The sequence below is a fragment of the Condylostylus longicornis genome, unplaced genomic scaffold, assembly GCF_029603195.1.
Source record: "Condylostylus longicornis isolate FDR11 unplaced genomic scaffold, ASM2960319v2 ptg000048l, whole genome shotgun sequence".
In the NCBI taxonomy this organism is placed as follows: Eukaryota; Metazoa; Arthropoda; class Insecta; order Diptera; family Dolichopodidae; genus Condylostylus; species Condylostylus longicornis.
Window position 1 is genome coordinate 11329491 of NW_026578017.1, and position 14992 is coordinate 11344482.

General features: G+C 24.1%; 1 protein-coding gene across 6 annotated transcripts in view; it reads left to right on the forward strand.

Moving 5' to 3' along the window:
* The window catches only part of LOC129610761 (trichohyalin), a 73867-nt gene extending 61121 nt beyond the window's left edge, over positions 1–12746 (forward strand). For all 6 annotated transcript variants that reach the window (XM_055523462.1, XM_055523461.1, XM_055523457.1 and 3 more), the window contains exons 3-8: positions 6259–6486; positions 7437–7616; positions 9887–10895; positions 11311–11712; positions 11777–12128; positions 12214–12746. In XM_055523462.1, coding sequence (XP_055379437.1) covers positions 6267–6486; positions 7437–7616; positions 9887–10895; positions 11311–11712; positions 11777–12128; positions 12214–12408 — 2358 coding nt within the window. In that variant the 5' untranslated portion in view covers positions 6259–6266 and the 3' untranslated portion in view covers positions 12409–12746. The remainder of the gene's footprint in view (positions 1–6258; positions 6487–7436; positions 7617–9886; positions 10896–11310; positions 11713–11776; positions 12129–12213) is intronic.
* Positions 12747–14992: the final 2246 nt, after the last annotated feature.

Consider the following 14992-nt stretch of genomic DNA (forward strand, 5'->3'; position numbering starts at 1 on the left):
AAATTTCACTTTACCGCTTTATTTTTTAATTGTTATTTTCGTTTTGTATTATTTTTATTATTAAAAATACAAAAAGGAGAACATAAATGAGAACACACAGCATATAATCATCTACATAACTATTAAGGATAACTGTTATATGTATTATACAATAACATATCACTTGTATGCACAGTATGTAAGCTTTTGAATGACAGAAGATGTTGGTGAATTTATGCTAGCGTGAAAATTGTTTCTACTTAAAATTTTTTGCTGAATTGTATGGTTTTTATACGGTTTTAGTATTTTTTTATGTCCTTTATAACTTTTGCACATAAAATATTAGCAAAGAAAATTCGTAATTGCGTTTGTAATGTTAAAAAAAAGAATTTTATACGGCGTTCGATTGTAAACTGAATTAAATTGAATTGAACGTAGATATGATAGTTTATTACTACTTAGAGTTTCCAATTGCTGCATCTTCATTTTCCACAAGAAATGACGAAATTTTTAATTTTTTATGTAAATTTTTTGATTGCTTAATGGAAAAATTGAATTTATGAGTTGAAAAACTATATATACTTAATTATTATTTGAGAAAAATGTTTTTAATATATTTGTGACTAAAGAGATTGACGATTGCTTACAAAGAGTGGGGGATTCCCCCAAATTGAAATAACAATTAATTAAAAGTATTTAATATTTTTTGTTCAATTATCCTAAAGTCAGTAATATTAAATTTATAATATCATGTTTATGAATTTTATTGCATAAATTAAGGAGGCTAAAAGTAAAATCCTTTATTTATATTTATATATATATACATATATCTACATAATATTTATATTTCAAATGTCATGTGATAATATGTTGATGCTGATGACTTAGAATATTCAAATAAATTCATATACATATTTCATTTATTTTATACATAAGTTGAGAGTAAATGCACTTACGAATAAAAAGGTGGTACTTAGACATACTATACAGGGTAAAGAATTATATAAACAATTAAAAAAATAATAACAGAATAAACATAAAAACAAATGAAATTTAATAATAATTATTCTGTTTTTAAAGGATTTTATTTTATGATCCTTTCTTTTATATACTCGCTTTTACTATAGAAGCTATTATAGAATACATACATATGTAATTATTTTGTTTTGATTGCTTAAAATGGGAAAAGATAAACTAATATAAGGAATTATGCATGAATATTGTCAAAAAAAAAAATAAATTCTCAAGAATAATATTTTCAAATTTAATAAATATTTTTTAGGGTTACTACTCGTAATTTTGAAGATTTTTGTACAGATAACATATTCAATGTTCTTTATTTATTTTCGAAATCTGACGGAACTTCTTTAATTTTTGTTTACAAGAATCAAGAATGTACTGAGTATTTGGTTTGCAGCATTTTTTTGGAGAATATATGAGGAATAAAATACTGCTTTTAATAAGTAAAAGCCATGTGGAAGTTCAAGAGTCCCTCTATGACTAAAATCATATTGTTTTTTTAGAACAAATAAACACTGATCGAAATTTCTCTCAATGGAAACATTTTGATACTAATATATTTACTTTACATTAGTACCAAAACTGTTACGTACAGTCACTTATAGAAAATAGATAGCTAAACCAAAATTTTTCAATACAAACATATTTGAATTCTAAATTTCAAATGCTTTACACCAAGCTCGAAGTATGATAGGATGATTTGATATTAATAGTTTTTGGGAACTTTTAAATATGGTCTGATAAATTATTATTTATTTATTTAATGTTACAGAAACATAATATTTACGTCAACTTAATTTACATAAAAGCATTAATTTCTTATTATTTAAAGATTGAAGTAGAAACGAAATTAATTTGAATATTTGTTTTCATATATACCATGTACTCTAAACTATGAAATTTTGTTTTTATACCATCCATGTACTCTAAACAAGGATAAGTAATTTTGCTTTTTCTTTTAGTTCATTTATAAATTATTTCATTTAATTGAAAGAAACAATTTAACAGTAAATTTAATTAAATATTTTAACACTGATAAATTAAATTGTTGTTGATTTTAGACTATAACGCCCACTCTGTTCAGGACACCTGTTAAATTCTTTCCAAATAATTGAATTAGGAGGAAAAACAAAAATTGCAAAATAATGAAAGAATGAAAATTTTTTCAATGGGAACGTAATTATTAAAATGAAATTAAGAAATTCCAAAAAAGTAAAACAAAAAAAAATATTCTTGAATCAAAAAAGAATTTTTAATTTCCTTTCAAATTGAAAGCAACACCTGCTCGAACATTTGCTTCAGGAGCTCTAATCATAAAACTTCTATACATTCTTTTAATATTTTAATTTAAAATACAGCCTACGTTTTTAACCAAATATTTATTTTGAAATTAAAAATTATTTTAAGATGAGGCAAAACATTTTTTAGAAAAATTTTGTTGTGATTGTAGAAGGTTTACAAAATTGTACAATTGCTATAATTGCTATTCTATAACAAATAATGATAGCAATTAAATGTTGATAATGGTTTTTAATATGAAATACACCTAACGAAATTGAAATTGCAAGAAAATAAAATAATATTTTATTATTTTAAAGGCTAGTTAAAAAATCATAAGCAAAAAATTATCTACAAAACATAACATTAGTCTAGCTTTTTATATAATTTGTAAAAGGCTCGCTAGAATAGCTGAAATAAGACCCCATATTATTGAGTAAAGATCGGTAAAACTGTATATAAGGCAGACACAATATTTTTATTTTATGAAAATGTTCTAAAATTTAATATAATGTGAGATTAAACAGACAATTACGCAATAAAATTATGTGCTCTCTTAATTTTAAGAAGTATTGGTAGACTATGACCCAAAATGTTTGAAACGGAACTCAGTTGCCGAATGAAAAAAAATTTTTTTGCGACTTTCTACTTAATTACTGAATATATTTTGCTAAATTAATTTTTTAATGAATGTAAAGCCATAACATTTAACTCTTAAGGTCAACTCATAAATTTTTTTTAAATTCAGATTATTCTATCGCAAAATACGGACAATTAAATTCCGAAAATTTTACTCCTATTGAATACTGCTGAATTTACTGATATTGCACTTTAATTTATAATTCCCTCATTAAATATTTTCTATAAAATTTAAGCCCTTGCCGGTTTTTAACATTACATACGAGTACAATGCATTAAAAAATGAATAAATTAAATCTTTTAATAATGAATTCTCTATAGTCTTCTATATGAAAAATTTGTTTATTGTTACTAAATAATTTAATTTTCAATGCCGTTCCATTTGCCTTAAAATATTCCTTACGAGTATTTATTTATGTGTAATATATTCAATATCTTAAACTGCATTTCAAACAATAAAATTTCTTTTAATCTTTATTTTATAAAAATATTCTCCTATATCTATTATATTTTAAAGAAGGTAACCGTATATATTTTAGATTTATTGTACAAAAGAGCATAACTTATTATTCCACATATTATTTTTCTTCTTTCAAATGATATACGTATAATGTGGGTAGTGTTTGTGTACTACACATATGTACAAATGTACAAAAATATGTCTTTATGATAAAACATACATATATCTAAATAATATTATGGATATCACTTGATAATGAATTTTGAAAGAACCGTCATAAATTAATTCATATCAAAATTCAAAAGCTGTTAAGATTACATGTGACATCATCATGTAATTGAATCCTAAAATCTTGAGGTTTCCCAAAACCTATATATTTTTTTTCGTAAATATATTATACATTTATATAATATTATGTAAACGTGTTTAAGTGTTCATTATGTAAAAAACAAAAAAAAAATATTTTTTCCTTTTTTATTTTTTCTTAAGTTTTAAGTGAATTCAATTTTTCTCAAGTTGACATTTTAAATTATACGAAAAAAGGAATTTGTACAAGACAAATAGAAATTAAAATGTTCCCCTTGTGTTTTTTTTATTCATTTCTACTGAATGTAATTATAAGTTTATAATATACTTCTATAACATTCACGCTTCTATGATAATGTAGTTAATTAAATTATAATAATGTAAGCGTTAAAAAATATGCAATAAAAATAGTGAGTCTTAAATAATAGAGCTTGTGGGTGAGGCTTGTTCTGCTAAATTAAAAATAAAGTGGAATTGAAAAAGATAGAGCAATAAAATTTTGAAATAATTTTGGAATAATAAAAATTGAGCAATAACAAGTTTACAGAATAAATTATTTTTTTGTGACTGAAAATTAAAATGTTGTTTGCTAGAGTTGCCTTAGGTGTGTTGATTTAACTTAAATATTACAAGACATAAAAACAACTCAAGAATTTTTTGACTTAAATTCATTATTATTCAAATCAAACTTCAGCTATGATACTATAAAAGTGGTTCTCTACTTCAGCTCTTACTATAAAAGCGGTTCTAGTTCATTTTCATTCAATAAGAATTTCTATTCAGTTAGTGATACACTTATATTAAGTAATAAAAAAATTTTGGCTGTTATTCGGTATTTACTCAAATTAGTTAGAATTGTGTTATTATACTTTATAAATACCTTTATAAATAAGATTTTAAACACAATTTTTTCTATTATGCAAGACTACACGAGAATTCTAATAAAATTACAATAATTGAAGGGATTTTTATTTGTGGGTTTTGAACAAACTCCAGAAAAGAGCACAAAATTTAGTCAGTCCGAACATATTATAAGCATAAAACATACTTGATCTTAATAAAAGATGGTACAACTATACGCTCATATTACTTTAACAACTTCACTTTTGATGCTTTTTTATAATTTTATTTCTAACGTTCATTTTAATTTAATCTTTAGATTAATTTATGGTGTAAGTCCTTAAGGTGATATAGAGGTTGTTAAAAAATAATAAGTCTTTTTCAGTCAAGTTTTTTTTTATGTGTGCGTGTGTATGTGTTTCCATGTTTTGTATTTCGTTTTTTTTTTTAAAGGATAAACGTACCGTTATAACTCTCTAAAGGGTAACTAGAATAATAACTTTGTAACTTATTTATAAAATTGTAAAAAAGAAATTAATTTTTTTTAATCTTTCACAGAATAAGTTTTTTTTTTTCTGTTTTATTTTTTCTCAGTTAACCGTTTGTATTCTTATATCTGGAAAAGTTTTTATTCCTTTTGTATAGTAGCACAATGTGTTTGTGTCTGTATATGTGTATAAAATAATTAATTAAAAACTTAAGTCGAACAAAAAACAAGAACAAGAATTTTTTTATATTTTAGTAATTAATGTTGAATTTTTCTTAATTTTTATTTAAAGTATTAAAAGTTTTTTATAACAAAAGTTAAACATGCTATAAACATTTAAAGTTGAAACAATGAAAGTAAACGTAGAAATAAATTAATTCTTTGCATAAGTGCAGGCGTATCCGCATATGCAAAGGATTTTACCATAAAATGACGTTTCGTGTTATTTTTGTACTTTTTTTATCATGGATTTATATGGAACGGTAATTTTTAAATTGACAGAGTGTTATGACATTTAAAGTTGACTTTAATACATCAATGAGGGAAATTCATATTGAGATTTTATATATTTATTTAATTGGTAGAATTATTATAAATCAGATGCGTTAAGATTATTACTCAAACATAAGAACCTTCAAAATATTCTAGTCGTTCAAGTCGTCCGTGCTAGAATTGCAAGTACTGCGAGTGTTATGTCTGTAATTTTGAAATTTTATTCCATTCTTCAGGGTTTTCAAATTCAACTTATTGACAAAAGTTTAATCTTATAAAAATATATTTTTTATTGCTTTACAATTTTTGCAAATAGTTGAAGTTTTTAAAGTAAATAAATTCAAATTATTTGAACCCGGGTGTATTGAATTAGAATATTTTTAGGGTTTTTTAGTTCTTACACTCACAACATTTTTAAATGAAAATTTTTATTATTTTTCCCATATAATTAGTTTACAAGATCAAGAGAGAACCTTTTATTACTATTTTAGCAATATTATAATCACCACACCACTCTTTTAAAAATTAAAGTAAATTTAAAAAAAAATTACAATATTATTTATACAATATTAAAGTTAACATTAAATTTTTAAAGTAAATTATAAAAGACCCTGCGAAATGAATCATAAATACATACAAACTTGTATGTACCTATTATACACACGCATAATTTAAATACATGATAAAATATTTTTAATATTTTCAACTCATTTTTACTATAAAAATACTTTTTTTTTCTTGTTTTATTTTCATATAGGCTACAAAATGAGCAGCTCCTTTAAAAAATTAATTTTCTGCTGTTTAGTCCTGTGGGCTATAGCAGCAGTAACAATGGGACAACATTCACCATATTCTTTACAAGCTGCCGTTGATGCTTTACACAGAAGAGAATTACAATTAGCATTAAAAGATAATTACAATAATCCTCGTACCAGATATGCACCACCAGTAACCATCGATGAAGATGATTATTGGGATGGAATTGGTAAGTATTAACTATATAATAAGATGTTTTTTTTTGCCGGATAAGCAATGTGGTTACAAGTAAATTGGTATACATCCTCATGTACATTGTGTGTAAGCAATTAAGTATGTGGACGTTTTTTGTTTTGTTTTTTTTTTTTTTAAATACAAATTGAAATTAAACATTAAATTTGTATTCTATATGCAGAGCTATACAGAATTGTGTGTACATGCATAGTTTATTGTTGATTGCATACCCTTATTAAAAAATTTCCTTTTTGTATTTTTATATGCATTTTAACAATAAGGCTTTTGAAGTAGTTGAAAAGATACAGGAAATTACAGAATAAAAAACAAAAAACAAAAATAAAAAATTTTAATATTCGATTTCAATTGAGGAATAAAGTAATTACTGTTGCATTAGCAACCAAAGGTTTAATATTTTGTGCTCATTAAATGCCAGTATTTTTTAAAATAACATACATGACGATTATTAAAGTTTTTGTAAAATATTATTATCAACGAAAATTCCCGTGCGGCTGAATACTTAAAGCAAAACTAAACATACTAAGTTCGTAATTGAAATTGAATTTTACAAAGAGTTATTGGAATTTTAGTTTCAGGGGATTAATTTTTTTAATTTTAATTCTCATTTCAGTGATTATAAATTTGATTGGAATAGAAAACGCAATTAAAATTAACCTTAGTAATTACCAATTAATTGAAGTAAAAAGGCTTTGTGAGTTTATTATTTCTCAATAAAACAGAAAAAACATCTTCGTTAATTGGAACGGAAAATCAATTAATTGTTTACAAAAATATAGAAATGAAAAGTACGCATTATTTTCTGTAACGATAAAGATTTTCCAACAAAACCGTTATGCTTACTTACTGAATTACTTTGCTCGTTTAATTAATTAAATACTATATTTGGGGATTTATAAAATTTGAATTTAATTGTTTTTGTTTTAGAAACTGAAGGACCCTCTGATCGCCGACGATTAAATAAACTTCTGGCAAGGTATTTACAAAATGAAGAAGATAATGAAATGGCTGGTGGTGGCGAGAGTTACGAAAATGATTTTGATGATGAAAATTTTATACCAATTGAGGAACGGAAGCGTTCATTTTTCCGTGAAAACGAAAGAAATGGTAAGTAGAAAGAATTACAAAAAATTTTTTTTCCACAGATTAATAGTCTGATTGTGAATCTCTCTTTTCTCTACAGTCATATTTTCTAGTCACAATTAATTCTCAATTAAATTTGTTCAGTTTTTGTCAATACGTCAGTAAGGACTTCAAAATGTTGACTGAATTTTTTCATCTTTGAAAATAAAGTAAAGGAAGTTGACTTTTTTTTACGAAAATATCACCACCTTCCGGTCAAAAAACTCTTCTCGCTCGAAAAATACATTTTACGAGAGTAAATTTAATCACTTTTTTCTCATTGCACAATCGGTGAGTAGAAAGACAATTACATGAAAATCTTTTAAAGTCTGGAATTCTACTAGCCCCTAATTTATTACTTCTTAAATTGAATTTAATTATTTTTCATTGGGTCTAATACCACTGACTCTGTTAGTTCGTTATTTGCTCAAATTGTGTTCGAAATTGTATTTAATCAAGCAATAAAATTCCAAATATTGCCAATATATTTTCATTTCATTTCAGCTTAATTGAAATTAATGAAAGGTAGTGAGATTGGAATTTGAATATAATTCTTCGTTCCAAATTTAGACATAACAGAAAAATCTAAATGCAAAAACCTTTAGAGAATAATCATACATTTGAAAAGAAGCATTTTTTTTTATTAAAAAGAGAAATATTTTAAATTAATTATTTTCAAGAATATTTTTTTTATTAAATCTTCCTACTATTAACAAAACTTTGAGGTTTTAGTATCTAATAAAAGTTTATTAAACATTAAAGGCTAATAGAAAATTTTTCATTTTCATTGCGTTGACATTCAAGTTAATGAACTAAGAAAATATTTTCCATTTCCAGGATATGAAAATTTTCATTGTAACCCTTAACGATGTAGACATACGTAATAATTTATAGCTCTTCATAAATTGTACACTTAATTAACGAAAATAAAACAATCTGATGTTTTATAATAAAAAAGAACTTTAGTTCAATGACTTCTCCTGTTTAGATGATAGTAAAGCACTTTTCGCCTTCTCTGATTAAGATAATTGGACAAATTTCTTGTGTGATTAATAATTTATTGTTGGAAGTAAGTTTACACTTTTGGTAAATCTGATGAATGCCAATTTCTTTTCAAATTTGTTCTCTTATTGTTCTGACCTTGTCTAAAAATGAATCTAATTAATATCAACGTTACAGTGTTTAAAAATCTGGCATTTTTTTGTCGAAAAAAAATTTTAATTTAATTTTCTTTGTTATTTTTTTTTTTCACTTCTATCATGTTTGAAATCACACCTAGCAACATTTCAGGATTATGTTATGAGAAATTGTTTTGACGATTCTAAAAATGACTTACTATATATATATATAATACGCGTATGTATATATATTATATGGACGTATTTATATACAAATAAATTTAAAAAAGGACTCTAACAACATTTTTATTGTCAAAGACACTTTTTTTCCTTTTTGCGTATTCCATTGTGTTAAGTAATGTAAAAGAATAAATATAAAGAAGTCCTAAATTAATAAGGAATGAGAGAATTGTTTTCAAAATTCCTTCAAGTGCTTAAAATAATATTTGACACAATAGGCATTTTATATTTTCTTTGTTATTATTTAATGGATTCAATATTTGCTCGAAGGACTGGAAAATGTTTTCAAAACGAATCAAAAGCTTTTTCACATTGCCTTTTTCTTTCAAAATTTAAAAAAGGTCTACTTATTAAGAAATAATGTAGTACGAGAGAGTTGGAAAAAGATGTTTTGAGATGCGAACAATAAAAGTCGTAATGCGAACAATAATGTAGATGCAATACTAATGAAAAACTTTCAGTTAAAATATTTGCTAAAGACATTGGTATTATTGAATCAGCAAAAATTTTCTGATACCTAAAAGTTAAATAAAAAATTTATTAAAAAATTTTTTAAATAGTATGCTTTTGTATCACCTCAAAAGAATAAAATAAACTCAAAGGTGGAGTTTAGAAAAGCATTCCTTTCATCGCAGTTAATTTTATCACAATTTGTTGACATCAGATATTGAAATTTCAAAATCAAATACGAGATTGCGTGGTATTATGGATAGTTTGTTTTGTTTAATAATCGTTAAAGCAGAATTTCTCTGAAAGTTATTTTGTTCCATTGGTTTTTAGTTTTCTTTATTATATATTTAGACGCCAAATAATATGAATAAATTCCTAGATAAAAATATTAGAATTCTGAAAATTTTGAAAAGTATTAAAAGTTGTAAATTTTTTAATATTTTTTAGAACCACAATATATGGGCTCAGTGTTTCGTGAACGTGAGTTCCCGAGAAATAATCAGCAAGAACTAACTGAGAAATTTTTACGGGAAATAGAAGAAGAACGGGATTTAGAGCGTGAGGAACGATATAAGGAAGCATTAAAAAATCTTTGGGAAAAATATCAACAGCAAGAGAACGAAATTGAAGATGAACTCTTTGAGGATGAAAAAAGAAAAAGATTTTTAGTTCCAGAAAGTGACGCAGTTGGTAATCAATATATTGGTCCTCTAATGCAAAGAAAACGATCGTATCCAGTTCTTCCATGGTTACCCTATAACAAGAAGAAACGATTCCCGGTAGCAAAACGATCACCAAAAATGCCAATGAAACCGTTTAGTACATCTAATGAAGCAAATGGAAATGATCAGATTTCAAAAGATTTACAAGCTATATTTGGTCCGACAGGTGAAGAGAAAAAAAAGAGATCAGTCAGCCCACTACCGAGTTCCACTTCTTCTGAAACTACAGTATCAGCTGGAATTTCTACAACTATTTCAACTGATAAATCTCATGAAGACAATCATATTCAAGAAAAAAGAAATGCCAAACCAGTATCCTCAAATGCGGATCACAGTTCACATAATCATCATGGAGAACATCATCAGGCCAGTGGAACTGGGGATCATCGGCATCATAATGATGATTCTAGTGAGTCTCGTGAATCAGAAGAGGAACATATTGACGAGTCACATGAGGAGGAACATGAAGATCAATCACATGAACATGTTAGTGAGGAAGAAGATGATGAAAAAAAGAAAAAACGTAGTGTTGCTGATAAGAAGAATATTAAAAAAACTAGTGAAGTTCCTGCTGCCACTAAAAAGAAACGTGCAAATTTGGAAGTTGTGAAGGAAGACCAAATTATTCCGGGTGATTTGGAATCTCCGAAAAAGAAATCAATTGATTGGTCGAATTATTTTGGCTTGGATAGGAGGAAGAAGTCAATTTTTCCACTAAAGAAGAGTAAAAAAATGTAAGTTCCTCATCTTTTAATAAAATCATTTATAAATATTTCAAATGCGAAACTCGAAACTCTGGAATTTCGTGACTCTCAATATCTAGAAGCCACTTTAAGGAATTGTACATTGCATGATAAGTGCATTCGCTCTAAATATTTGATTAAAATTGAATAAATTTTATTTTGCGTGTTGAACTCATCAAACACATAATAGATAACATTAAAAATTTGCTAAAGCTGTACGAAATGGGTTCAATTTTATATTATACTTAGATTAGATCAAGCCAATCGCACTTATCGTGTCATTTCACAAAAATACGGTTATAAGGTTTTGAAACAACCTTTAATCAGTCGGGGTTTTTAAACTTGAAATTATGTTTTTGAATTTTCTTCCAAAATTCTTCTAAAAAATTTTATTTAATAATTCTAGGGTTCCACTAAAAAAACGAAGTCCAATTGATTTGTTAGCTGACGAAAAGCGGAGAAAAAGAAATTTTAGTGAAGAGAAATTGGATCAAATGGACAGTAAACTAAAATCAATTGAAGATCTTATAATTGATGAAACTATTAAATATACAGGCGCACATGAAGGTATCAGAGATCCAGAAAAGATTCGTGAATTAAAGGATCATGTTTTGTCAAGATTGGCGACAGCTTATAATTTGGAAAAGATGAGGAGAGCTTTGGAAAAATTAAGGGAATCTGTTGAAAACGAAAATCATTTATCACGTAACGAAATCGAAGCTCTTGAAGATGATACTAAAGAAAGAGAAAAAGCAGCTGCTGCTAAAAGATTGTCTGTAAAAAAAGAGAAAGTGGAATTTGAAAATGAGTAAATAATTGGTATTTCAATTTTTAAGGGTACATTATCTTATTTTTGTTTTTTGTATTCTTAGGCATCGACAACCTGATACTTCTGAAAAACAAACTGAAGGATCCGATAACAATTTAAAAGATGATGATGACGAAGAAAGAAAACGCAAAAAGAAAAGAAATGGTGGTGGTAGCATAAGATTTTCTGATACACCAAATGAATTAAGTGAATTTGAAGAAGAATTGGGTGCTGGCCATTTTGAGCCACACAATGACGTTTATTTAGGACGACAAAATAATGGACCACTTTCTATAAATCAATGCCCAATAATTGATTCAATGTCAGAACGTTGTAGAAATGTTGATATATTAAGCGGAGATATACATCAAGATCTTTTACCAATTTGTGGAGTTCATGAATTATGTTATTTATGTGTAAGTGTATATATAAAAATTGTCTTTCAATTAAGAAAGAAATTATGGATTTTTGAATTATAAAAATGAATTTCAAATATTTTAGGGAATATCACCTGTTGCATGCGACTTACAATATTTATCAGATGCCGATAGTATTTGCGGTCATAATAGTGATTGTCAGTCAGCGGCAAGATCAGTTTTAATGATATTAAGAGGAACACCTGGACCACAACTTGGACCAAAGGAATGTCTTAAAAATCCGTGCTTGTATCGTGTTATGCGAGAAATTGGTCTTTAAAAATGATTCTGATGGAAAATTTAAGAAAACGGAAAATTAATTTTATTTTTTTTTTAAATGATTTTATAAACATGAATTTAATTTTTTTAATAACAATAAAGTAAATTATTATTTTTTTTTTCAAAACTCATTATAAACTCATTAAAAACTTAAAATGAAAGAATGTAAGCTGAAACAACCAAAATATAAAGAAAAGAAATTTGCTTCTACTAAAAAAAAAAGAAAGTAAAAAAAATTTTCTACAACCAAAACTAATTATATTTTTTTCTAATTATTCTAATAAGTTTTACATTATATATTTTCATACTCATATATAAATAAAATAATAATATTATTATATAATTTTGGTATTCATAAAGCCCCACTGTATATGTTTTATAACAATGAAAAATTTTAAACAAAAATTCTTCAAATAATTTTGAATTTTACATAAAATTTCATTTAATAACAAATATTTGTATATTTACCAAATCTTTCAAAAATTATATATAAATATGTATAAATTATTCAATAATTATAATTATATATAAATATAATATCAAAAATATTAATTAATAAAAATTGTATTTGAAATTTTTAAGTTATTTTCATTTCTTCAGTTTTATATTTAATATATATATATAGCTATTATTTGATTATGTAATTATATTATGTTCACAGAATAATATTCAATAGATTAAAAACTTATCTTAGAAATATCTATACAAATATATATATATATATATATATATAAAAGTAAATATCATTGTACTATTGTGGAAGAATATTAGACTACATTTAACAAAATAAAATATAAAAAATAAAGGAACACTAAAAATGAAAAGAACTATATATATATATATATAGTGTTATTAGCATCTTGGACCATTATGATTGTAATTTAACGAACAAAATAAAAATTTTATTTTGTATAAAAATATGAATTAAGTTCGTGATTGTGTGTATTAAAGATTTGATAGTAATATAAGAATACTATATAATAGAAATGCTAAATAAGAGATTGAAAATTAACCATATATACTATAATATAAACAATTAAAAATACATATATAAATATTTATTTATATAAAATATATATATAAAAATATATTCAATATATTATAGGCTTACATATAGTAGTTCAATATAATTTCACAGTAATAATTATGATTTTTAAAAATTAAATAGAATTATTAATTAAAAAATTCATATATAAAAATATCAATTGAAAAATAATATAAGCTTCATAGTCAAAAAATTAAAAAGCAATTTTAAGAAAAACATAACCTTATTTATTAATTTCTTGAAACTTGCAAATGTCTTCTTAAAGACTACATGTAAATTTAATTAAAATAAATATTAATTTTTTTTTGTAAATTATCTGTACAAAGTTATAGAACTAAATCTTAAATTTCTTTTCCAATTAATTTAATAGCATTAATTTCGTTTTATATAAGCTTTTTATAATTTTTTTTACTACTTTTGTACTGTATAACTAACTACTAATAATAAACTCCCGAATGGGTTTAGAACCTACATTTATATTCAACTTTAAATAAGTATGAATTTATATATATTTACAACTATTATTCTGTGTATACATATATACATTTTCAACACTATATAATGTAATGTATATTATTTCATCTAATCAGAATCGCAATTTTCACAATTTCATGAAAATTATAAACTTATACTCATACGTTATTTATTTTATATATAGGTTCTAGAAGGGTTTTCGATATTATATACGTTATTGTATCTATATATATGTTAAAATTCATATATGCTTTATGTTTTATTAAAAATTTATTAAAAATTTGTATTTTATATAATATCTTCCATCATATAAAATAAATTATATAAATAATGTGAAAAAAAAACAAAAACAGTAAATATAAAATTTAAAATAAAAGCTGTATTTAGAAATTATAATATATCTTAATATAAATGCATATATATACATATATATGTACATTCGAAAGGCCCTTAATTTACCCAAACTATTTAATTTTAATTTCAAACTCAATTATTTATTAGAGTATTATAATATTTATTATATTTTTTCACATTATTGTAGTATTAATTAATTTCTTTCTGACAATACACACAAAAACCTATGTTAATAAAATATAGTCAATAAAATAATTATTATAGGTTAATCTTATAAATATTTAACATTAAAATAAAACTGGATTTCAAAAAAAAAAAACTTAAGAAATAAACTAAAACACATTATAATATCTTTTAAATACTTGGAGCATCAATTACTTATTTAAGAATCATCTTATGTATTTTATAAATTATAATAAATAGTTATAAATTATTATAATCAATTTCTTTTTATTTTGCAATATAAAGATTTCAAAACAAATATAATTTTTTAAAAGACTTTATATAAAAACAATTTAAATAAACAACAAAAATAAATTATGTAACATAAAAAATTCTGTAAATTTAATTAGAAATGTTTGGCTATTTAAAGGGACTTGTTTCATCTAATTTAAAATTAAATTTAAAAAAAAGAAAAACAGAAAATTATTAAAATTTATAACATGAATATACAAAAATGAAAATATTAAGAAATTAGTTTATTGTACAATAT